Source organism: Gossypium raimondii, chromosome 6 (assembly GCF_025698545.1).
Source record: "Gossypium raimondii isolate GPD5lz chromosome 6, ASM2569854v1, whole genome shotgun sequence".
NCBI lineage: Eukaryota > Viridiplantae > Streptophyta > Magnoliopsida > Malvales > Malvaceae > Gossypium > Gossypium raimondii.
The window spans coordinates 12031323-12057263 of record NC_068570.1 but is presented as its reverse complement, the minus strand read 5'-3'; the positions used below and the strand labels follow the sequence as shown (position 1 = coordinate 12057263).

At 33.0% G+C, this 25941-nt stretch overlaps 2 protein-coding genes across 3 annotated transcripts; one reads left to right on the top strand and one right to left on the bottom strand.

Annotated features, from left to right (window-relative positions):
- Positions 1–8006: 8006 nt before the first annotated feature.
- Positions 8007–12954, top strand: LOC105773307 (uncharacterized). Of its 2 annotated transcripts, XM_012595076.2 has the most exons (13): positions 8008–8218; positions 8308–8379; positions 8486–8537; positions 8637–8710; positions 8789–8919; positions 9124–9309; positions 9448–9565; positions 9655–9794; positions 9945–10061; positions 10149–10823; positions 11503–11625; positions 12360–12421; positions 12607–12954. In XM_012595076.2, the coding sequence occupies exons 1-13, from the start codon at positions 8194–8196 to the stop codon at positions 12608–12610; spliced, it is 1779 nt and encodes a 592-aa protein (XP_012450530.2). In that variant the 5' UTR covers positions 8008–8193; the 3' UTR covers positions 12611–12954. The 2 variants fall into 2 exon arrangements, with proteins under 2 accessions (XP_052488371.1, XP_012450530.2); XM_052632411.1 differs by lacking the exons at positions 9448–9565; positions 9655–9794 and having other exon boundaries at positions 8007–8218.
- Positions 12955–13056: 102 nt separating this feature from the next.
- Positions 13057–16825, bottom strand: LOC105773308 (enhanced ethylene response protein 5). The gene is made up of 13 exons (XM_012595079.2): positions 16536–16825; positions 16297–16433; positions 16085–16178; positions 15905–15994; positions 15722–15787; positions 15321–15410; positions 15184–15240; positions 14887–14948; positions 14180–14267; positions 13872–13948; positions 13717–13791; positions 13525–13630; positions 13057–13442 (listed from the first exon to the last, which is right to left on the bottom strand). The coding sequence occupies exons 1-13, from the start codon at positions 16701–16703 to the stop codon at positions 13311–13313; spliced, it is 1242 nt and encodes a 413-aa protein (XP_012450533.1). The 5' UTR covers positions 16704–16825; the 3' UTR covers positions 13057–13310.
- Between the last annotated feature and the right edge of the window lie 9116 nt (positions 16826–25941).

Here is a 25941-nt window from a genome sequence, read left to right as displayed (position 1 = left end):
TAGAACACTTACCTCACATAAGTTAGTTTGTAACAATCATGTATTTATCTATATATTAAACTCGAATTATGAAAGTACATATCGTATTTCATTACTTGTCTACGACTCTCACCTTTCCTTTCTGTTAGGATGGCCCAGCATCGCCTTTAGCTACATTTGATAATTCAGTTGTAAAAACGATAGTAGATTCAACTCATTCACATGAAAACATGATATCAAGCATGTTTTTCATTTTATTCATTTTATTCCCTATATTCGAGATACTTATATTTTTAATATCTAACATCGAATCAAACTTTGATTTCATATTCTATCATTAGGAACATTATACTTTTTATCTATAGCATAATTTCATGAAAGCTTTTATTTTATTCAATTTAGTCTCTAATATCAAAATTAACTAAACTTTCAATTCTAAACTAATCTCGCTATTTTCTAATACAACTCCAACTAAATCTAAACTTAACAATTACATAACTTCTAATTTCAAGCTTAATTTCATCAGTTATTCTTAATGGCAACATGTTAAACATCTATCAATTTAAGAAATTAACACATAATTTAGCTAGATCAAGCTCCTATGATTACAATTTCATAAAAAATTCAAAGAATTAGCTTGATTACCACAATAAATTGATGGCCAAAAGTTGATTAAGAAACTTGGAGGTTTTTCTTTCTTTTTAATGGTTTGGACGATTGAAGGAAGAAGATGAGTGATTTTAATCTAAATTATATATATACTTATATATACTTAAGATTAATTATTAATTAATCTAAATTAATCAAGTTTAATTCATTAATTTAATAAATATATATTAATCACAATTATGAAAATTTAGTTACTATCGTCATCATTTCCCACTATCTCAAAGTAAAATAATGGTTTATTTACCATTTTAGTCCTTTAGATAATTGCTAACTAAGTCCTCAAGTATTTTCTAAATTAAAACTCAATAGCGATTGGACTTTTACAATTTAGTCCCTAAGCTTTAATTAACAATTTCCTTGGTTAAATTATTTAACCAATCTTTAATATATTGCAATATCAATTCCGTACATATTCCTATTTTATTCTTACACGCACTCGATTTATGAAAACGGGATTCCGAAACCATATTTTTTGACATTGAAAAAAATTGGGTCGTCACAATATGCTTCCAAGTTTACCTGATCTGATCTAATCTCTTCAAAGCAGGGAAGTTTATTTCCTAACCAATCTTCAACGTCTTGCTATAAATGATTTGGATATCATCGATGGGCTTGGTAACGCCCCAACTTTCTTTTATTTGAATTGTTAAAATTATGTCAAGTGATTTGGTTTGGTTTGGTGGTTGGGTGCCTTGGATGTCTACTTAAGGTCTTGTGTTTGAATCTTCATATGTGTAATGAAAATATTTTTGGTTAGGGTAGAGGTTGATAAGATTTGTTAAGATATAGGTGATTCTATAATATTTTATTTTTATCTTAAAAATTTTATCTCCTAAAATTTCTCTCAACTTTCTTTCCCAAGTTCATCTCCCTATTTTTCCATCGTCCCTCTCCCATCATCATCATCTTTGGTTCATTTTATTTTCTTGTTTTGCTTTGGTTGTTCTTGCCACATTTTTCCTCTCGTGTTTCTTTTCTACTGCAATCTCCTCATGGCTGCCATTTTTGTTTTTCTTGGCATGTCCCTCTGTTACTTCCTTAAGTGTTACATTTCTTCTTCAACTTTTTGGTTGTTTCTGGTAAGTGGTAGACCCCATTTGGTAAGGTTTTGGTGCTTGTTTGTCTGTGTGGTGATAAGTGGTTGAATTGAAGGGTTTGGGTTGAATTGAATGTTAATTAATTCTTACGATTTTGATTAGGTGCAGATTGTGAAGCAGTGAACCCTTCGTCGAGTTAGGTGTTTTAGGTGCTACTGAATTTTTGGATAAGTGATCAGGCGTCAGGTTTTTGGGAACTGTTGTGTGAAGTAGTTTGAAGGTTAATTCCTCATTTTGGTTTTGTTAATTAGTGTTAATTGGGTTTGGTTGTGAATGTTGTGTATAGAAATCGTTGCTACTTGGTACCGACTTTTAAACAGCATTCAGTTGTGTGTTCAACCCGAAAAAACCAATTCAAAACTCAAAAATTTGAAAATTTAAGCTGTTTTTGAACTAAATCTGCTTCAGACGGCCGTGTGGTAGGTCGTATGCACCATACGAGTGTGTGGTTGGCCATGTGGAGCACACGGACGTGTGTAATTACACAGGCAAATCAAGTAGGGCATGTGGGCCACACGAGCTGTCTTATTAACCCGTGTAGGCCCATTTTGGTCTGTTTGTAGGGCTCATTTTGGGCCGAGAATAAGATTTTAAAATCAAATCTTTAGGTACTCTGTAAGTATATAAAACTGTTATTTTATGTAATTGTATGTTAGTAAGTATGGTTATGTTTAGTAACTTCGTTTAAGTTTTGTGATAAATTTGTATTAATGACACTGATGAGCATGTCATATTTTTGTTTTGATAAGATTATATGTTGCATGACATATTAGTATGATAATGCATGTCCATTGGGGTGGGATATGATATGTGTTGGAGAAAGTGTGATTCTGGTAGTATTACTGCATTTCTGGCAGTATATCCACAATATTTGTATGGCAACTTAGTTACATAATTGCTGAGTGGCATATGACCACGACATGGTGTGATGGATGGATGGGCTCGTGTAGTCCTATTTGGTGTGATAGGTTGGATGGAGATGGTGTAGTGGATAGAGGTAGGATTATTATATTCTGATTTGTTATTCTGATATTTACATATAAGCATGTTCTGTATGATTTCTGTATATGGGCCAAGGCACACACTGAGCTTTTTAGCTCACTCTGTTAATTTACCATATTTCAGGTAATCCTCAAACTTAGGATTTGGTAGTGATCCCGAAGCTCGATTCGGTTATTTGAACTTTAACTTTGTTTTGGATTTCGTTTACAAACTTTACGGACTTTTAAATTGTTTCATTTCAGGACATTTACTTTGGTTTTTGGGTTTTGCAAAATATACTTTTGATTAGTATTTTGATAAGTCAGTATGATTTATGATAAACTAAACCAGTCGAACGATTTATGGAATTTAATGATTTCCCCAAAAATAATAACTCTAAGGGATTTTTCTGCTGGAAATATATAATCAGAACATTGTGTTTTACGAAATAAGGAATTAAGGCAAAATGGTTTCTATAAACTAATTCTATAAGCAAATATTTCAAAATACACAAATACGTTATTGTGACAAACACTTTTTCTTGAAATTGAAGTGATCAAAGTTTTGGGGTTTCATTGTAACTTTCATAATTCAGTCATAACGTCTAGGTCGGGTATGTGATGTTACAGGCTTCCACTCATCCAAAGTATTAGCAAAGATCAAAGCCGAAGGATTTTTGTTACCAAAATTTGCCAACTCTAAATATTGCAAGGTTATGAGTTGAGTAGTTCCAGACACCAGTGGGCACTGCTACTTGGCACTACTCATAAACTGTTTGAACACGTGCTATAAAATTATTTTTCTTAAACCATTTTTCCAACAATACTCTCATCTAAAGTTGTCGCAATAAACTGTAGCTTTTCATTTCTTTGCATCATCTACTATACCATCTTTTCTATTCAAGTATCAATGCTTTTTTGTTGATCCCCCCACATATTTTGAATTATTTATTCATGTGCCTACATAATTTCAAGTTATTTTTGAATAGTCGTGACTTGTTCTTGTAGTTGATTTAATCTAGTTTCATGTGTCTTAATGTTGGGGATCGACTTGTATAAACAACAAAGTAGCAAAAGTGGAGAAAGACGAACACAGATATTTTACATGGAAAACCCTCAAAAAGAGAAAAACCACTGGCAAAGAAGGCTTCAGCTTTTCACTAAAGAGTAAACAAATGAGAGTACAATATGGAGAAGATAACCTAAATGTACAACATGTACATTACTCAAAACTCCGAATACAAAGCTCAAAATCCCAAAGAGAAAATTGGTAAATAAAACCCTAAACCTCGTAGGGTATTCACTAAAGAGGTATAAAATACTCTCCATAGTTACCACGAAACTCTCACCAAAACTAATATGTGACTACACCTTGTCGTCCTTAAAGAAAAGAGGCTACGAGCACATCTTGATTAGCTTAACAAAATAGGGATACAATGACCCCTTTAAATAGGCTAAGATTAGAGTTCTAATCATACTAAAATATCCCAGGAACAATTAAAGTCTACTTAGGAGAACAAGTTCTGCTTGAAGTCTAAAACGTAGTTGCCAAATAGGAGAACACATCGTGACGTTGTTTTTGCCTCGTCATGACGTCCCAAGCCACGATGTCATGATCCTCCTCATCACGATGTTTCCATCTATTTCTATAGAAATACAAGGCACACCCCACAAATTTCCATCTTGACTCGTATTTATCATACCTCATTTTTCATGCCCCGTCACGGGCCAAACTCAAATTTTGCAGAATTTTAACCAAGTCTAAACCATGCTCGAACTTGGAAACTAAAAGACTCCTAGTTTTCAAATCAAAGTTGTATAATGTAGCAAGGGTCAATAATACCCAAACATGAGAGAAAACATTAACTCTCTCCACGTTGACTGTAACCCTCTGCGAACCATTCGAGTCTTTAAAACCAAAAGGGGATAATATTCTTCTCTAAATCAGGCACATGTCTGACATCTAACACGACTCCAACGTCAATTGAATTATATGTGGAGAACAAAGAATCATCATCCTTGTGCTCGGCCACATCAGCTACCTCTGTAATTATTCGAAATTGCCAGAAACTAAAATTTGTGGTCTATAAAACTTCTCAATATTCAAAGACGTTGTTGTGCCACTGAACGAGTCAATCTACGGAAGCTGAATTTTAGCTTTAATATTTGTTTGTTGGGGATCAACCTGTATAAATAACAAAGTAGTAAAAGTGGAGAAGAACGAACACAAATGTTTTACGTAGAAAACCCTCAAAGAGGGAAAAACCACGGAAAAAGAAGGCTTCGACTTTTCACTAAAGAGTAAACAAACACGAGTGCAATATGGAGAAAATAACCTAAATGTACATCCTTTACATTACTCAAAACCCCAAATAAAAAAACTCAAAATTCCAAAGAGTAAACTAGTAAACAAAACCCTAAACCTCATAGGGTACTCATAAAAAGGGTATAAAATACTCTTCATAATAACCACGAAACTCTCACCAAAACTAATATGCGATTACATCTTGTCACCCTAAAAAAAAGGCCTACGAGTACATCTTGATTGGCTTAACAAAATAGGGTTACAATGACCCCTTTAGATAGGCTAAGATTAGAATTCTAATCAAACTAAAATATCCCTAGAATAATTAGAGTCTAATTAGGAGAAGAAGTCTTGCTTGAAGTTTAAAATGCGGTTGCCAAATAAAAGAACACGTTGTGACGTCCCGAGTCGTGACGTTGTGATCCTCCTTGTCGCAACATTGCCATCTATTTCTCTGAAAATACGAGGCACACTCTACACCTAATCTACTTATTTTTGTTTTTACCTAAGTTGGTGTGAATAGATAAAGCTTTGATACCAATTTGTTATGAATCCAAGTAGTGGACTCAAGTTTGGTGAAGAATGAGAAATTTCAAAAGAGAAGAAAAGAGAATTGAAAGAAAGAAAAATTGAATTTCATTTTGATAAGAATTTATTACATTCCTTCAATATATTTGGCTTAGGTCATGTAACTAACCATAGGAAATTTGGACAGTTGTAAAATAGTTCAAGGCTAACCAAAATTAGTTATTTATATATATGTATCAGTCGTATTCAAATTCAGCTCTCAGCTCAATTGGCTTTGTCTTTATTAGCCACTACCCTCTTGTCTTTCTCATGAGTAATCTTCCAAAGGTCTTCATTGTGGGGCTTTGGGCCTTTCGTAGCCCAATTTGTGCCTACACCCTTGTTAGTCCATTCCTAACCCTTCACCATCTAGGTCGTCTTCTTAAGCTTTGTGTTCAAGCCCATATCCACGCCCGTTCTCATTGCAGGGTTTTGTGCTTTTCTTTCTTTTGTTTGCTTATTGTTTTGCTTGCCTTTTTCTTTTTTTAATTTACTTTCTTGTATCTGGTTTGAAATCATTGAACTCTTTTTTATCTTGTCTTGAATGAATGAAGCTTCACCCATTAACGAAAAAAATATTTACTTTTTTATTTATTTTGCAATTAATAAACATGAACAAAATAATAAAATTTTCTAATTTCATAAAGAATTTAAAGAAGGGATTCACTACGCTAAAATGTAAAATTAAACTTCAAAATATCGTTTCTATGTAATTTTAATATATTATTTTAAAATTTTATATTATTAAAAATATTTATAAATGGTTTTAAAATGTAATAATTTTTATATTATTTATTTTTAATATCATTAGAAAAATTGTGCGGAGCAAATTCAACAATTTGAGTCGATCCTCTCAATAAACATTAACAAATTTATTGAATTGTTACCGTTTATAAGCAAAAATTTAAAGACCTGACTAAGGGTGGGTTTGGATGGGTAGTGGGATGCAGTGTGGTGCGTTTAGTTTACTTTTTATCTCACGTTATAATATCGTTATAATATCTAATTTCACTATCACTGCTATTTTTACACTAATAATAGGTAAATGCACTGTCCATCCAAATCCACCTTTAATAATGTGGGATATGTTGTTTTCAAATATCCCTTATTCTTAACGATGAAAACCTCATTTATTTTAATAATAAAAGATAGTTTTTAATTTTAATTTTACCAAATATAATATCACATTGTAGTTTGTTTCTCGATTGGTCTTGTCTTTTAATGTCTATATTATTACTTTGAATATATAAACTAATTTCTAACCCGCCAACATTTTTCAAATATTTCTCAACACTTACAGATGAACTAGAGATAAAATTATACTAGTTAAAAATTTAAATGATAAATTTGGACCATTCAAATAGAATAAGGGTGATAATTTCATCTTTATAAAATAATAATAATAACCACAATTAAGTTTACAATTAACTATATGTAATTAACACAAAACTTATATGATATGAAAATTGTGTTCTCGCCAAATATGTTTAATTTAATTTTCTCTCAGTTCTTCATGTCTAACGTCCAAAACTTTTTCATCTTTCCTTTTATTCTCAAAATTTGCTGTTAATAATTTTGAATGAATTATTTATTATTTAAGCTTTTAGAAGTCATTCTCAACAAAGAGATTATTCTTTTCCCTCTTTGCTTGATTTTCGAGTAGTTATGTTATTCTAACTATTCATTTTTATTGACATATTTATTTTTAACTCACAATACATTCCAAGTACTATCAAAAGCTTTAAAAAAATAAAACATACATGTGTATGTGACACTTACATTTAGGTCCCAGTAACATAGATTGTCTGACCTTCTTTCTTCCTGTTGCAGCATATATGTTTGCAAAGGCAAGGAAGGAAGAAGAGTTGAAGCAATGCGGATAACAAACAGAGTGAAACAAAAGCAGATTTATCTTTTGCTCCAGAGACAACTCCTTGAGGTAATGACAAACCACCAATGTTTTCCGGTTGTTGCACTATCTGTGAAGGTTTTGGACTCCATTCCTGAATATCAGCAGAGAATGGAAAACTCAAACCTAATGATCCTGAAGAAAATCAAGAAAAGAATTGAAGATAAGGCTGTTTCCAAGCAATTTATTCATGCAGAATCTCTATGGGTTTGTCCAATCTAAACCCATATTCCTTTTTTTTTTCCCCCAAAATATAGAGAGAGATAGTTACTTATTGCTCCTGCTAAGTTAGTTGCCTTGATAGAGGGTAATAAGGACCAGCAAGCAACTGGACCAATTGGCTCTATGTGAGACAAAGGATAGAGATCGACTGCCCCCATTTCCCTGCTTTATAGATGAGTCATAAATAATTTTGAAGTAGTGGGGCCCTTTATGTAACCTTGCCTTCAAGTCCAGCCACATATGTATTTTTTCAATTTGAATTTCTTTTGAAAAAAATTGAGCATACATATGTTATACACATTCATATCCAGAAAACGTCCTCTTCCTGATAAACAATGTTTTCCTTTTAAGCTATCCTTTCAAATTATCAAATTTGACATGATAATGCTAGTTTTAGTCCCTGGTTAATCCCTCTTATCATCATCATCTCTGCTTTTCTAGTCTCACAGAAAAGATTCCTCTCAAATGCCAGGAACCATCCAAGTTTCAGGTACCAAGTTTTGTCTTAAATGTAATTCCAATATGGCAGTTGAAGTTCATACTCCTTTTTCAAGACTTCCCTCATTGAATTCATTTCAGTTCTGGATTTCAAGGGCCTCCATTCATCATCATCATCATCATCATCATCATCATCAAAAGTATCAATAAAAGGTAAACCAATCAACACTTTCATGTCCAAATTTTCTCATCTTGAATGGCTATATTCTATACACTGTGAGAAGAAAATTTTACCAGTAAGTTCATCTTCATAACGCAGTTTCCAAGGGAAAAATAGAGTACCAGACTTGGGACAAAGGGGAATTCTCATTGTAATGACTCTAAACTTTGTTTTGACATCCTTTGATTTTGCTGTGTTTTAAAGTTGTGAATTTTGCTATTGAATTCCAACATGTTTTGCTATTGCTCAGTCCATTGACAACCCTTCGTGACAATTTGATTATAACAATACAAGATGCAGAGGGAAACGAGATTTCTCATGCAGGTTTGTGCCTTTTCATTTTCCATAAGCATTTAGAATATTAAGAGTTAGTCTGAGTGAAAAAGCTATGGCATGGGGCAGGACTTGAAACCAGATTGGTGGTTGAGAAAGGTGTTTGGGATGACATATTTCACCTTGAAGGAGGTGGGCATGTTCATATGAAGTTGCAGTTTTTCCTCAATGAAGAAGAGCGCCAGCGAATTCGGATAATGGTATTCTTTTTCCCTTGCTTTCCTTTTGATGCAATAAATGACTGATCCTACAAGATTCCTTTTATGTGTGCATTAAACCATATGCCAGTAATATGGGATGCACTGCATTAAGCTGTTTGGTAAAATGCATGCCTATGGTATCCTGATAAACCTTATTCCTTTCCGTGGCGCTACTAAGTTATGTATTTCTGAGATCATTTTCAGAGGGAATCTGCACTGAAGAAGAAACATGAAGAGCTTTGTAATAGTGGCCATGGAAGTCCCAAAAATGCTTCTGTTAGTTTTAGTGAAGCCAGTCAACTGTCTGTCCCCTTAAACAACCCCAAGGATGCCAAATTTGATATCGACAACAGAGACAGAAGTTATTCTATTCAGAAGCAAAAGAGCACAGTTAAGGGTTACTTAGCATTACACTAAAAACCCTTTTTCTCTTCAATAACAAAAGCCTCAAGTTTTCTTAATGTTCATTTCATATGGATATTTAGAATGACAGAGATGTCCATCTAACTGAGTTGTATGTTTTACCAGGATTCAGTTCCTTCAGAACTAGAGAAGCATAATAACTCAAAGAATCAGCATGAAGAGCTTCGTGATAGCGGTCATGGAAGTCCCAACAAGGCTTCTGTTAGTTATAGTGAAGTTTCAGGTTTGATATTGCGTACTCAATTTTCGTAACACTTAATCAATCCTAGAAGGCCTTTTTCTTGATGTATTTAAGTGTTGCCTCTTCTGAAGGATCAAAAGAAAGTTCATTCCGAAGTGGATTGCTAGCCAATGAAGCCAATCAAGTGTCTGTCCCCTTAAACAACGCCAAGGATGCCAATTTCGATATCACTAGCAGAAACAGAAGTTCTATTCAGAAGCAAAAGAGCACAGTTAAGGATTACTTAGCATTACAGTAAAAACCTTTTGATCTTCACTAAAAGCCTTGAGCTTTCTTAATTTTCATTTCATTTGAATATTTAGAATGACAGAAATGAAAAGCATCAGACATGTCCATTTAACTGAGTTAAATATTTCACCAGGATTCAGTTCCTTCAGAACTAGAGAAGCGCAATAACTCGAAGAAGCCGAGACCTGCAGAGAAAGGCCATAGCAATGTAAAGAACATGATAAATGCATTTGAGGGTAGTCTATATCAGGTAAAGTGAGCATGTTGCTTAAAATTGTCTATTTGTTATTGCAACTTAGACACATGATTATGATCACTGGAACTTGATCTGTGGCAGGATGTGAGACCTTCTATTAAACCACCACCGAAAATATCTCAGACGAGAAAGATAGGAGCCAACTCTTTTCTAGTAAATTCACATCTCAATGAAGCTGAGACAGAAAAGATCAAACCGCCAAAGGTAACATTAGGAACAATCAATAGGGAAAAAGTGCAGACATTTGGTTCAGTGGAACCTATATATGGGGCTGCACCATCCAAAGAAAGTGAGCAGTTGAAGGATAAATTTAAAGTTAAACAAAGAGAAAGTGTTGTGAAGGAAGAGAAGAAATATTCCAAAGATTTCAAGAGAGCATCAATAACAGAAAAAGGCGAATTTTCTCAAAGAATCTTTGACAAGTATTCAAAAGGTAACCAATCTTGGAACCTGTTTTCTGCAAAGCAACACTCTAGAAGAAAATCGGTAACAAAGGAGGGTAGAGAAGAAAATTTTCAAAAGGATCCACGAGAAGCTGAAGGAACTTCAAATGGAAAACGAAAATCAGTGGCTATTTGGAGTAATCACCATTGTTCCATTGGTAGCTCTGGCCTCTGGATATTTCCAGGTGAAGCGAAATGCTCATGCATAACAACTGGGGCCAAACAAACAATGGATCAAATGGGAGGTTTTTGCGATGAAGCAAATACCCACCAAATAAATTTGAGTTCTTGTGATCCAAAAAGCACAGGAGAGGTTTGTAAGATATCCCATATTTTCTTAAGGTTTTACTAATATTGGATAAATTAATTTTATTATCTCAAGTCACTTACATTTATCATGTTTTACTGCAAATTATGTTCTATCTGATTAACTGCAAGGCTTTACATATATATTACCATGCTTGAGCTCATGTTCGGAAATATAACTATCAATATTGAGTAATCCTTCTGTAGCATACAAGATGAAAAATGCATCTTGATGGAATAAAAGGCTTAAGGAACCAATATTGTCACTGTGTCAAGCATTGTACTGAATATATACCTTAGCAGATGTTACAAATAAGATACTAATTTGTTTCCCTTTTTGGGATACACCGCTTATGAAGGAACAGTTCAGAATAACACAGTTAAAACCATATATACATATATTAAGTTTGTCATCCTTCCTTAGTGGACATAATGCAAGGCTGGATTTTTCTGATGCATCTGTATTCAGATGGTCTAAACTACTATTATCACTCTAGGATACATACATATACATATACATATACATATACATATACATATACATATACATATACATATACATATACATATATATCAAGTTCTTGGTTTGGTAAAATAGCAGCCTGCTTATAAACTATATGTTGCAGGGAAAAGGGTCACCTGATTAAATTTGTTCAAATGTCTTCAAATTTGCTTGTTATTTTCAGGCTAATGATGCTGATGCTGGCACTGCTGTTGTGGAGAATGAAGATGGGAAGACTTCTGAAAAGTTAGTACGAAGGGTTGAGACTTCCATGAATCCTGAGGAATCCATTGGACCTTTTGGAAAGGTTATATTTTTTGCTTTGCTATTGAAGTAACAAGATATATTTTCCCTTGCAAGAAGATAATGGTTCTTCTTCCTATGAAGGTTGTCATAATGCAAAGCCTTCATATTTTCCCCTCGACTTTTATATGATTTCTTTTTAGCATAGAGCTAGTGAGGGAACAAACAAAAAGCTCAACACATCTAAACACCAAAATATCAGTGAAATAGCATCTAAAACAAACATATACATTTAAGCATCAAAATAACTAACACAAGGACCATATGAAACACCATAAAACTAGACACCAAAAAAACTTACACAAGGATCTTAGTTAACACCAAAATTGTATGATATAGCTTTTATGAACAGATGAGACTAGTATTATGATCAAATGGCAATGTTTTTATTGCTTCATTGTTGTTCAAAAAGTCTTAAGAATTATAGCATGGTTTTCTAATGAGTGTTTATAGCAGCTGGACAAGATCATAATGTGACCAAACAATTAGTTTATGGTCATGGATGCATATTTGCAATGATCTGCAATTAATTAATATCTACCGAAATGACAAAAAATTCTCCTCCATTTAATATTTAGAATTCCATTGAAATTTGAATCATCCTGTTATTGTAGTCTCTTCGTTGTTGTTGTCGTCATCTAATACCTTATAGTATAGTAGAGATATAAATAATTTGTGAATGAGCTTCTTTGTGCAAAATGTCACTGCTAATTTTCTTTTTCCTTTTCTTTACGTCAGGTGATTAAAGTCGTAGTCATGGCGGGCTTTGCAACTTTGGTTCTCCTAACAAGAACATACAGGTATTCATGTTTTGTGTAACAATCTACCATCACATACTGATACTGCTGGGATTACCTTTCTTTACAAACTTTGCACCAAAAGATGTTTAAATTGCATCGCAAGCCTAAATAACCCAAAATAAACATGTAAAAGCTACATAGTATGCCTAAGCTGATTATGTATTGCCTGTTTTGTGAACTTGCAGATGAAGTCAGCTGCTAAGAAATTTGTTTCCACATTTGATCCTTTTCTTCTATTTTCTAGACTTAATCCTCTTCCAGTACAACAAATGCTAAAGGAGCATGTTCAGTTATCGATTGTAGTTCTGAGTTTACTTGGAGGGGGTCGATATCACCAGGTTCTATAATGGTTCAAACCTGGAGTACTAATAAAACGAATGGTATACTTAAAGCACCGAGATAAAAGAAATGTAAATTTGTTATCAATTTTCCACCTTTTCCATTCTTCAAAGGTAAATTTTACCGTTTGTAATTATATTAAAATTGCATCATTTTCATCCTTAGTGAATAATTTGCTCATATTCATGCATAAATTGTTGTATAATATAAACAAAAGTTACTATATTGAGGTATGTATAGGTTGACTTATGACTTCAGTATAAATAAATAAAGTCAATGGAATTAAAATTAAATAATTATCTAAATCTCTATTTTTTTTATTACAATCAATTGAGTAAAAGTTTATTCCTGAGGTCATTAAACAACAAGATAAGGAAAACGGCCAAAAAAGCTTTCTATTGATGATTTAGCTAGGCCTAAAAGGAATGGTTAATACACTGAAAGGTCCATTTCTCTATTAAATTCATCATTTTACTATCAAACTAGCCTGCATATAATCATCAAAGCTCAAAAGTTTTAACTTCTATATTACCACTACAGAGAATTATGTTTATGAGTTAACAGGCTTTCCATTTAATTTGGGGAAAGGGTCTTGCTTGCTTAAAACTACCACTTTGCTCTTGTGAGCAAAGTACCCTTTCACAAGATTTTTGTATATAAGAATGGTCATTATACACTCAACCTGCAAAATGGAACAAAAAGGAATGGTAAATTCTCATTACCAAACACAACTGTAGGGAAGACTGTAATCGGAAAATACATACCTCGTCTAGATCCATGTCCATCTCAAGCCATTTCAATGCTTTGACAATTACTTCCAACTTCAACTGGTGAGCTTTGCTTGGGTCCTTTTGCTTTTGGATGAAGTAACTATGAGATGAGAATGTTCAGAGTCAATATTATGAGCAGCAACGATTCAAAATATCATGAAGGGTCATTTCGTGTAAAGCACTTACATTTTTTTGACCAATCTTTGGTAAACTTGGAGCTCGAGCTTCTCCAGGACAAGGTACACACCAGATCTCAAAAACCTTATAGATGGGGCGAAATAGATAGATCAGTCTTAACAAGGTGATTTCATTATTAACAGAATTGTGGAAGATAAACTTACTGGTCTTCATGTTCTTGGAGAGCATGCCGAAGAAGACGGAGATCACCCCTTTTTAGAGCTTTTACAACATCATTGTACTGCAAATACAACCATTTCTAATTACTAATTTGATGCATTGAAACAATAGCCAAAGCTTTTAGAAAATATATGCAATTTTCCTTTTTCATTCATCTGATTTTCTTTTGTTCCCTTTAATATTAAATCACACCATATATACATCTCCAAAAAAAGGCAAGAGTATAAAGCATCTAGATGTAAGTAAGGACTACATAGAAAGAAAAATTAGTACAATAAGAGAGAAACTGTACCTCAAGGAGGTTATACTTCTCTAGGAGGCAAGTTTTAGGTAAGATGCCCAATGAAAGCTTGACTGGTATCAAGTATTTCAATATCATCCTACAAAAATCAAACCAAATAAGAAGCAAGAAATGCTAAAAACTAGACTTAACCTGCTACCTCATGTCAAAGTTTGATGCAGAAGTAAGATTATGTAAAACAAGTTGCTCGACAGTTTAGCATTGATTTATATTTATCCAGTGAATTTGAATGATGACGATGTTACTACAGTTCTATCATTTTCCAACCTCTAACGTCAAAGAATCCACAACTGGGATTTTGGATTACATTGAAGATAGAAATCACTTTGTATGAATATTAAAGGAGTTCTTTTAATACTGAAAGAAAAATTAACTTCATCCACAACTAGTTCGGATCAATTTTGATACTTCCATGAATATAATAAATTGAGAGGAAAAAAAAAAAAACAGAATGACATTAATGATAAGTAGAAAAATCGTCAAGAAATAGATTAGAAATACTAGTTGAAATGAAATAAATTTGAAGCATATGTGTTTGAGGCAGTTACATTAAAAGAGGAAAATTTTCACCTAGTTGTCAAATGCCACATTAGACATCAAAATGATCAATGCAGCTACAACTTTTAATAAGGCAGTTATTATGGCTTCTGTACCATGCAGATGCAAGATATATATACCAAAAGCACACATAAACAAACCTTATATTTGCTTCTCTAAGAGGGTTGCAATGTGTCAAGGCATATGATAATTTATGGTCAGCCTGCCCAGTCAAACAGCATATAAGACAAAGAGTAAGTTCCCATTATATTGGATTTCTTCTCACTCTTAAAACCAGATAAAATTAGTAATGAGAAGCTCGGGTGCTAGATATAAGCAGGGTCCCAAGTCTAAATGATTAATCATGCTAGACAAACACACGAAACACAATCACAAATGAAGTTTATATCTCAAAAGGAAAGAAGGAAAGCTTTCTCCATGGAAATTAGATCACTTACAGCAGGAAAATTTTCATTAAAAACTTCCAAACGCCCAGTGTAATACATGTAGGTGACCTGGAAAAGGAGGAAGCATTCATCAAATGGATTGCCGTTTGTACAAATGGAAAATTCCAGGGGGAAGATAAAAGATTTACCTTGTCTCTTCTAGGAAATTCTTCAAAGTCAAAAATACGAGCAGTTTCAATACTTCTTATTACACTTCGACAGAGGTGTACTGTACCAAGCTGCAAAATAAAATTTAATGTTCATACGCAGCATAGTCAATTGTGCCTTTCTCAGCTCAAAAAAGAAGATACTCATAACTGATGTTGGGATGGAAAATCATTTGAATTTCTTTTGTTGTGCATGGTGGGGAAAGAGAACACAATATCCTAGGCCGGGGGCAGAGAAAAATCTTAAAATGCTTCTTAACCTCATACCTAGTTCTAAGCATTCAATCCATTTTCCAAAACCAAATTCACCATAAATATAGAACAGCAAGCCAAAATATTATGTGCAAAGCAGAAAGCTAAGTTAGAAGAAACATAAATATCACCTTGAAGTAGATTTTAAACAGTTGGCAAGTCACATATAATGCTCCGACACGTTTTGGGCCTTTTCCCTGGAATCCATGTGTCAGAACCAACAATTAGGAACAATGGCAATTAATTCAGCAAATGAAGTCTAAACAACTTGATAATAGGCAGATAAAGTATTTTTAGAAGACAAAAGAACCTACAGCGAGAACACCAAATACTTTCATAAGGAATGAGCCAGCTCCTTTCAACTTCTCAGGGGACTTTCCATTAGAAGACAACTCTCTATCAGCCTACAATTACAATATCCCAAACTCAATTTACATAAAATTCAAATTGTTTTATGAGAAACCATAAACTACAAGGTTTTGCCATCAATATACCCTTTCAGCAAGAACCCTAATTTCATAAGCAATAGCATACAAAGCCTCCAATGCCCACGCTGATTCCCAATTTCGAAACTCCTGAATAAAAGCACTGCCATTACAAGATTCCAACAATTACCACATTGCATAAGCCTCTCTAATTAATTAAAGAAAAGACTGAACAGTATCTTGAAAACCTAAAAAAAAATAAACGGAAAAAAGTAAATTACTTTGCAAATTTTTCAAACGCATGGTAGGCTTCAACCAAGTTTCCAAGTCTGTAGCTTTGCAAAGAACGAAAAAGCGGGGCCAAAATCTCACCAAACTGGGAAAACTTATCCGATTGTTTTATCAATCTATTAGCATCCTATCACAAAGAAAAAGCGGAAAATATTCAAAATTTGACAAATTTCCTATGACTCCTTAAACAATAGATAACAAGAACAAGAAAAGAAGAAGAGAGATAGACCTGGAAGAAGTTTAGGGCGTCAGCAAGGGAAAGGAGAGAAGGTGAGTTGGAGGAGAAGGAAAAGAGCTGAGCAAGGGAAGCTACATCTTGGTACGAAACGGCGTCGCAGAACTTGTTTAGGTAATCTGTGATTCTTCTGTGGGCTTCTCCCATGCTTGGGTACGCCATTGCTGCGCTAACGTTTTGATTCTTGTGATCTTATCAACCAATATTTATGTATAAAAATTGTCTTTCTTGATTAGCTGCTCTGCAACTTCAACACTAGTTTGTAGTTTCCCACCTAGCTTTGAAATTACAAAAATGATCCCTTCGTTTATTTAAGGTTGCGTTTTGGTTACCGAAGTTTCAATTGCTAGGTAACAGTTACACAAGTTATCCATTCATAACAATTTGATCATCATGTCATCACTCGACTTTAAGCTAAAATTAAATTAATCGATCGAACCGATCTAATTCTGTCAATTGATCTGTGGGTAAATTTAGTTTAGTTGAAGATCAGTTAATGATTTTTTCAAATTTTGATTATCGATTAATTCGGTTCGAAATCGAGTAATTAACCGAATTAACTAATTAACCAAAATATTTGTTGTTTTTAAGACTTATGTACTATTTGGTTGTTAACTTTCAACACTTATGCAGTGTTTCTATGTTTTATTTGTTGTTTTTACCTCCATTTAAAAAATTTTAAACTATTAAATAAAAGAAAATGAACATTAGCAATGTATTTTTTATATGTTTTATACTTATTTTAACCAAAAGACAAAAACACGTAAATTTCGATTAACTGGCCGAATTAATCGAAATATTTCGATTTGGTTAATGTATTTGAAAAAAAAACTTCGATTCAGTTAGCAATTAAAGATTTTTACATTTTGGATAATTCAATTAATAATAATTCGGTTTGGGTATTAACCAAACCGATCGTTTGAACATCCCTATTTAAGAGTGTAACAAGAATCACAAGTGATGTTAAATGTTGATTGGCTTCCATGTCATCTCCACGTAATTTAAACATGTTTTTTTTTAAATTTCTTTATATTCTTTTTTTTCTTTTCATTTCTTTTCTTACCGTCTATTTTAGAGCTATCCAAGGGTCAAGTTACTCGCTCAAGTCCAAAAGCCCTCTCGAAATATGGGAGGGTTTAAACACGTAGACAAAACCTGAAAAATGAACTTGAACAAAAATACAAGCCTACTTTCTAATAAATCTAGTTTTAGGTAGAATTTTTAAAATTCGAGCTTAGCTTGACCCGATTTGTAACACTCTTAACCCGTCTCCGTTGTCGAATTAGGTTTTCGAAGTATCACTAAGCAATTCCAAACAATTTATATCAAAATGTGTCATTCAATATTAAGTAACGAAAACTCATTAAAAACCTATAAAAATGCAATTTGGGCCTTAAATTGGGCTTTCAAGGCCCTAAAAATAGTTTAGAAACAATTTGGGACTAATTTGAAACAAATTAGAGGTTTTAAGAAAAAGTTGTAAAAATGTGAAAACAGGGGTCACATGGCTGTGTCCTAGCCCATGTCCTCACCCGTGTAACTCACTGAGTAGGGTCACACAGCCATGTCGCAAGAGGTGTGCCAGGTCGTGTAACTCTCTGACTTGCCACACACGGCCATGTGCCTCACTAACTTAAAACATTAGGAATTTCACAAATGACACACGACCGTGTCGCCAAGCCGTGTGACATTGATAGCCCGTGTCCCAGGCCGTGTGCACCAAATTTGACCCAAAAATCATGCTATTTTAAGATCAAACCATACCTATTCCACCACTCCAATTATGCACACATTCAATAGACCTAGGCACTACTCCAACACACCTAAATGTACCAAATCAATCAACCTGTTTCATCCAACCAATATGCCATTCAGAGGCACCACATATATACATTAAACATTTAGTCTAAAATACGATCAAAAGACCTATTTTATAAGACATTAAGCAAATAAGCATTTCATTATGACTAAAACCACTTCATTCAACAACTAAACATCAAGGTGTTCATATATGCATTATATATGTATACTTGTTTCATCAATACAAAACATACCCTAAGAAAACACACATCTCATTCAAGAACTACATCTATCAACTTTTCAAAACCACATATTTATCTATATATACATGCCACTACCCAAAGATACAAAAACTACCAACTTAGATAGATAGTGTGAGCCTGTTGGTTGATCCTTCCAAAGAGTCAGCAATGATTATCTACAAAACAAGCCACAAAAACCCGTAAGCTTACATAACTTAGTAAGGACATAGTATAACATTTAATCTAAATACAATTAAACATGATTCACATTTTATTTGATTACTAAAATTTCAAGAATACAAATGATGAGATTATGTAACTATATAATGTTCTCAAAGATACCAAAATAAAATCAGGAGCATGTATATGCCTTCAGGAGTACCGAAGTACTAATAGGGGCATGAATGTGCATTCAGGGGTACTGAAGTACAAACGGGGGCACGAATGTGCATTCAGGGATATCGTAGTACAAATAGGGGCACAAATGTGCATTCAAGGGTACTGAAGTACAAACAGGGGCACGAATGTGCATTCAAGGGTACCAAAGTACAAACAGAGGCACAAATGTGCATTCAAGGGTACCGAAGTACAAACAGGGGCACGAATGTGCATTCAGACATTAATTATCTATAAACATATTAACTAAAGAACAATAATTTAAGAATACAAATAGAATTTTGTGTACATATTGAAATACTATGTACTTACCTATGATTTAATTCCAGTCAACACACAGGGACTATTCCGCTATTTTCCCCTTTCCTCGGTATTGTCTTTTTTATTCAAGTCTTGATCTATATAATAATTAAATACAATATATTAATCTCATACACATTTCACATTCCATTCAATACATATGGCCCTTAGCTTTTCATTAATTACACATTTCTCTAAACTTTTACACTTTTTGCAATTTAGTCCTCTAACCCAAAAATAATCAAATTAACCGTTTTGTCAAATTAAAAAATATAGTCAAATAATCTAGGCCCTAAAACAGTCCCAATTATACTTCTAAATCACCATCAAAACTTGAAATTTTGACATTTTAACAATTTAATCCTTAAATAAAAAACTAATAAAAATTACTTCTCACAACAACCAAATACCACAATCAAAGCTTCAAACACATTACTATCATAAAAAAAAAAACCAAAATTCATCAATGACAACTTCTAAAATTTTTAACAGATTCAAAAACGAAGGTACGGGTCAGCTGGACCTAGTTGCAACGATCTCAAAAACATAAAAATCACAATAAACGAGTTGGAAATTACTTACATGCAAGCAAATAACATAGTTGAACCTCAAGCTTTATAAAAATGGTGTTTTAACACCCTAATTTTTGGTTGCTTCCTTATGGAAGATGATGATACTAATTTTAATTAGTTTTCTTTAGTTTTGTTTTATTACATTACTATTTTACCCTTAAATTTAAACTTATAAATTAACAATTAAAAAGGTCCTTAACCGTCCATCCAAAATTTTATGGACTAATTACTTCATAAGTCCTCTTTTATTTGATGGTTAAACTATCAAATCATTATAATTCAATTATGTCCAGATTTTGAACCTTTTTCACTTAGTCTTTTTCTTAAATTAACTATCTAAATGTTAAAATTTTCAATCCAAATTTTAATATGACACTAATGACTCCGTAAATTTTCTATAAATAATATTTATGAGTTTACACGACAGAAATTTGTGGTCCCGAAACCACTGTTCCGTTACCACTGAAAAATGGGCTGTTACACAATTGCATATAAAATATACATTATATATTATATTCATAAATTTTTAATATATAAAAACCAACCCAAATTCAAATGTTTTTAATCTATAGTCTAAACCTATCTTAACCAAAACCCAGAGCACAACCCGAACCCAAACAACTCCTAAAAGGAATATAGAAATCTAAGACACTTGCCAGACCCCACTCATTTAAACAAAACAAAAAAAAAACTATAAAACTAGCCTAGGTGATTACTTAAAGGTTTAAAGAATTAAAGGCTAGTTTAGCAATGCTTTTGAAAAGTGTTGTGAAAAAGTGCTTTTGAGAAGTACTTTTGAAAAATTTGGTTTAAAATTTGAATGTTTAACATTGTTTTCAAAAAGTGCTTTTGATTAATAAAATGTCCATTTTAGAAATGGTATTATCAAGTAACAAATATGCATTTAAATAATATTTAAATTATTTAATATTATTATATTTTAGTAAGAATATAAAAATAATTTATTATAACTTGTTGTTAATATTTAATATATGAAATATAAATTTTAAATGTTTTAAGCAATAAATATTAATTATTTATAAAATTTAATTAAAATATATAAACTATATTTTAAATATTTAAATATAACCATTAAATATTTTTAATTAATAATTTTAACACATTTGTAATTAAGCACCAAGAAAAAAAAGAAGGAAAAGTATTATATTGTTGTAGGGGTGAAAAAGTAATTAAGTACCAAAAGTGCTTTTGGAGAGGAAAAGCTAAAAATTTTAGCTTCTCATTTTCAAAAGTGCTTTTGAAAAGTTAAAAGTGCTTTTTTTAAGCATTACTAAACAAGCCCTTATGCATAAGAAGGGTGAAAAGGAAACGTTAAGACAAGATTGGTTTAGTAAAATATTTTAGGTAATTCAAAATTCAAATAAAGGAATAGTCAATGCTTCATTCAAAAATGATGATAGTTTAACATTATTTAGAAGAACATGATTTTTTTGTTATACATTTAGCATTCAGTAGCGATGGACAAATGAAACCAGACATATTTAAATAGGACCAGGCCGGGCCAAACCCAAATTACCGATATTTAAATGAGGATGAACTTAAAATAAAAAACCATGTCCATATTTCGAGTCGGGTTGAGCCTAAATAGAGAAAATGTTTAAAAAATAATTTATTTAGGTTTGATCCGGTCCAACCCACAAACAACTCTAGTTTCTCTCTTTCTTTTTTCTTTTCTCTCTTCTCTACCCATTACAACCCTAGCCACTGTCATCCAACCCGCCATTGGAATGATGTGGCTCAAAAAACTTTAGAAGAAAACAAAGAGAATAGAAGATAGAATGAATAGAAGAGGAGAGAAATCAGGAAGAACAGTACTTGTCTACTTTCTTGCTTACCCTTTTCTAGTTCTACATAGCATAATAAAGGAAATAAAAACAATAAGGAAATCAATTTAAGAGTTTGTTACAAAACAATATAATCGTTGCTGACTAAGCCACTTATCCAATAAGCCTCGTTTCATCTGACTACTACAGCAACGAGGCTTATTGGATGTTTAAATGGCAAAAAGTGGTCAAACTTAGTAAGGTGATCTACTACTACCAGAATGACAGAATTCCCTTTGGATTTTGGAAGCCCTTTTAGAAAATCCATACTAATAGAAGACCAAGTTCTGTTTGGTACAAGTAAGGGTTGTAACATACCAAGCTTGGCTATAATTTCATCTTTACATCTCTGGAAAATTGGACACTCCTTAACCCACATTTTGATATATCGAGGCATTCCTTTCTAATAAAGTAGAGAAGCCATCCTCTTTCGAGAAGCTTGGCTACAAGAGTGGCCTCCTATAGAGCTAGCATGAAAATGGTGGAATAAAACTTGTCTAAGACTGTCATCTTGGCCAACAATAAATTTACCATTCCTTTTTAGGAATTTGCCATCCCACATGAACTTAGGTCGTTGAATAGGCTGGTGCTGAACCTATTCATATAGTTTGTGTAATCTTCCATGAGATTGGTACAATGTTCGAACTCTTTCCAACAACTTAGAGACCACAGTGCTACTAGTCAATTGCCATACTTGTCCTTCCAGAAGTGACTTGTTTCGAGAAAGAGCATCAGCTACAACATTAGAAGATCATTTCCTTTAAATGACTTCATAGTCATACCCAACATTTTTGCAACCCACTTCTGTTGAAAAAGGGTTATAGCTTGTTGGTCTGACAAGAATCTCAAGATTTGGTGATAAGCCCTTATTTTAAAATGTTTCCCACCAGGTAGGCATTCCATTTTTCTCATAGCTAACAAAACAACAAGCATTTCCTTCTCATAAATGTATAATGCTTGGTGTCTTACCCCTAGGCTTTTGTTGAAACATGCCATTGGTTGTCCCTTTTGCTGCAAGACAGCTCCAACCCTAAAATTAGAAGCATCAGTGTCCACATAAAATTCCAGATTAAAATTAGGTAACACTAGCACTGGTGCTAAAAAATGACCTCTTTAAGCTTTTGGAATGTTGTAGTGGCTTGTGCATCTCAAGACAAAGCATCCTTTGTGAGTAAATTGGTGAGAGGTCGAGCTATAATACCATATGTGTGATAAAATGCCTATAGTAACCTGAAAGGCCTAGGAACCCTTCAAGTCTCTTATGCAAGTAAGAACTGGCCAATTGGCCACACAATCAACCTTAGTTGGATCCATAAGAACAATTCCTTTGGTAATTACATGGCTTAAGTACTTAACCTTGTTAGTACCAAATGAACATTTGCTTTGCTTCACAAACAGTTGATCTTGCTTAAGAATCTGAAATATTGTCCTCAAGTGTCCCAAATGTTCCTCTCAAGTAGTTGAAAACATCAAGATGTCATCAAAGAATACTAGAACCGACCTTCTCAACAAAGGCTTGAAGATTGCATTCATGAGGGCTTGAAAACCTGATGGTGCATTGGTAAGGCCAAAGGGCATCACTAAAAATTCATAATGTCGTTCATGTGACTTGAAAGTTGTTTTATGAATGTTAGCATCATGCATCTGAATCTGGTGGTACCTTGATCTAAATTCTACCTTGGAGAATACCCTAGATTGGCCTAACTTATCCAACAATTCTTCCACGATGGGAATAGGAAATATGTCCCTAATGTTCAGCTGGTTGAGTTGTTTGTAGTCAACATAAAGCCTCCAGCTTCCATTTTTTTTACCATGATTATGAGAGAAGCAAAGCTACTGTTACTATCCAGTATGGCGCCAGCTTGAAGCATCTCATGTATTATTTTATTTTATTATTATTTTAATGTCTATGAAATGTTAGTAGGGTCGTATTAAAATTTCGTTAAGAAATTTTGATGTTTGCATGTTTAATAAAGTGAAATAGACTAAATCATAAAAGGTGAAAAAATAGAGTTCTATAAGTTAAAAGTATCAATTAGTTATGAAACTTTAAAGTAAGGGGATTTATATGGTAATTAGGCCATTATTATTAGTAGACAAAAATGGGCATGAAATTGATGTTTTATTTAGTTTAAATTAAAGGTTAGTAAAGTAATTTAATAAATAAGTAAAATAAAATAAAGAAACAAAATGTATCATCTTCCAAAAACATTTTTCCCCACCGAAAATAAGGAAGAAACCTCTATTTTTGCACTTTGAACATTCTGCTAGCATTGCTCATTGCATGTAAGTGTTATTTTGTCCTATTTTTAATGATTTCTATGTTTTTGAAGTCATTGTAGCTTAATCTAGCTAGCCTGGGGGTCAATTTGTAAAATTGTTAAAGATTTAGGGTTTTTCCATGAATATGTTTGTATGGTTTTTGATGTTTGATGGAAGGTTATGAGTCAGTGTTGTTAATTAAACAAGTTTTGTAAAGGAATTTTTGATGAAAATTGCATTTAGGGACTTATTTGTAAAAATGATAAAATTTTAAGTTAAATTCATGAAATGATGATTTTTATGAGTTGGTAGATGTCCCTAGTGAATTTGGCTAGCATGAAATAAGGATGAAAATGCGTAAATTTCAATTTACGAGCTTAAGGACTAAATTATAAAAAGGTTAAAATGTTAGTGGTAAAATAGTATTTTTTTCAAAAATGAAATATGGACTATATTTAATAATAGAAGTATTAAATGGAATGAATTTGTTTATCTAGATCAAGATAGACCTCGTACGAATTTAGATCACAGAAATGCAAAAGCTTCAGATTGATCGACTACGTTTTTACGCTTTGTTTATCGAGGTAAGTTCGTATGATTAAATAACGTTTTAATGTGATGTTGATCTATATATTAATAAGTTATTTTCTATGTAACTAAATGATGTAAATCCAAAAATGTCACAATGATTATCGAACCCCGTTTGAACCTTAAGAATTCGTAGGATATAAATGACTTGTCATTAGGGTTTTCATGTTTTGGGTGTTGGTCTTGAATGTCCTACCGATGGTTCAGGTTCTGCATTTATTGCGGATACTCCACAGCTCGTGTGAGGAGTATCATGTAGCTTACATTCCAACCCACAGCTCGTGTGAGTAGACCTATTTCACAGCTCGTGTGAGCAATGATGTAAAGGGAAATGAAAAGTTACGGTTATATGTTTAGCACACTTCGTGTGAGCTTTTCCGCGTATCTGATGTTATTCTAAATGTTTCAATGGGTATAAAAAGGAAAGGAATGGTAAGTGTTCAAATGAACTATGTCATGAATCTATGAAAATGTTTGAAATGGAAATGTTTAATGAAGGTATGTCTATGTTCATGAAAAGGATGAATTCAAAGGTAGTATGTTCATCTAAATCTAACTTACCTTATGATAATTCAAGTGAATTATGTGTCAATGCACTAACATGTGTTGTTGATGGTGCTTAGGCTTGAGCCAAGCTTATGGTTGGATTTTATCATGCTTAATTTTAATCTTATACATTGAAATGGTAAGTTATGTTCATGTTTTACGAACTTACTAAGCATTATGTGCTTACGTAGTTTTCTTTCCTATATTTTATAAATAATCAGAAGCTCCATTGGTTTGGGAGCTCATCAAAGATCTATCACACTATCCAACGATTATATTTCTTAGTTTTTGATGTTTTCGCCAAGGTTATAGTGGCATGTATAGGTGGACTTGTGTTTGAATGTTAGTTGATAAGTTTGGCATGTATATGTTATTTTGGTTGATGTACATTTTGGTACTTTTGATGCCCTATTGGTATGTGTTAATATGGCTAAGTTATGATGCATGTTTGAGTGACCAAAATGGTATGTTCATGTGAAAGTTCTAATGTTCATAATTATGATATATTTTGGAAGTGGTATTGAATTATATATGAATGATTGAGATATGGTAAGTGTACATGTTTAAGTATGTTTGAATGATTGTAATTGAGGTGCCTTGTATGGCATATTGGTTGTATGATAATGGTCTATTGAATTGGTCATTTTTTGCATGTTTTGGTAAGGTATTGAAGCTTTGAGATTGTCCACAAAATGCTTTTAGGTACATACTTGATTTGGTGATGGAAATGACTTGATTTTGGCCAATTTCATGTCCATACGGCATGAGACATCGGCATGTAACTCAACCGTGTGTGACACACGGCCATGTGAAACAACTGTGTGTCCCCTATAGGTTTTAAGGTTTACAA

What these genes read in the sequence shown, in the direction of transcription:
- LOC105773308 (XM_012595079.2), bottom strand. Translation starts at nt 16,703, where the DNA reads ATGGCGTACCCAAGCATGGGAGAAGCCCACAGAAGAATCACAGATTAC. An exon ending in AAGTATTTGGTGTTCTCGCT is followed by an intron (nt 15,788 to 15,904) that starts GTAGGTTCTTTT and finishes CATGGATTCCAG; the next exon opens with GGAAAAGGCCCAAAACGTGT. An exon ending in TTAATGAAAATTTTCCTGCT is followed by an intron (nt 14,949 to 15,183) that starts GTAAGTGATCTA and finishes TTGACTGGGCAG; the next exon opens with GCTGACCATAAATTATCATA.
- LOC105773307 (XM_012595076.2), top strand. Translation starts at nt 8,194, where the DNA reads ATGCCAGGAACCATCCAAGTTTCAG. An exon ending in TTGAGGGTAGTCTATATCAG is followed by an intron (nt 10,062 to 10,148) that starts GTAAAGTGAGCA and finishes GATCTGTGGCAG; the next exon opens with GATGTGAGACCTTCTATTAA. An exon ending in ATCCAAAAAGCACAGGAGAG is followed by an intron (nt 10,824 to 11,502) that starts GTTTGTAAGATA and finishes TGTTATTTTCAG; the next exon opens with GCTAATGATGCTGATGCTGG.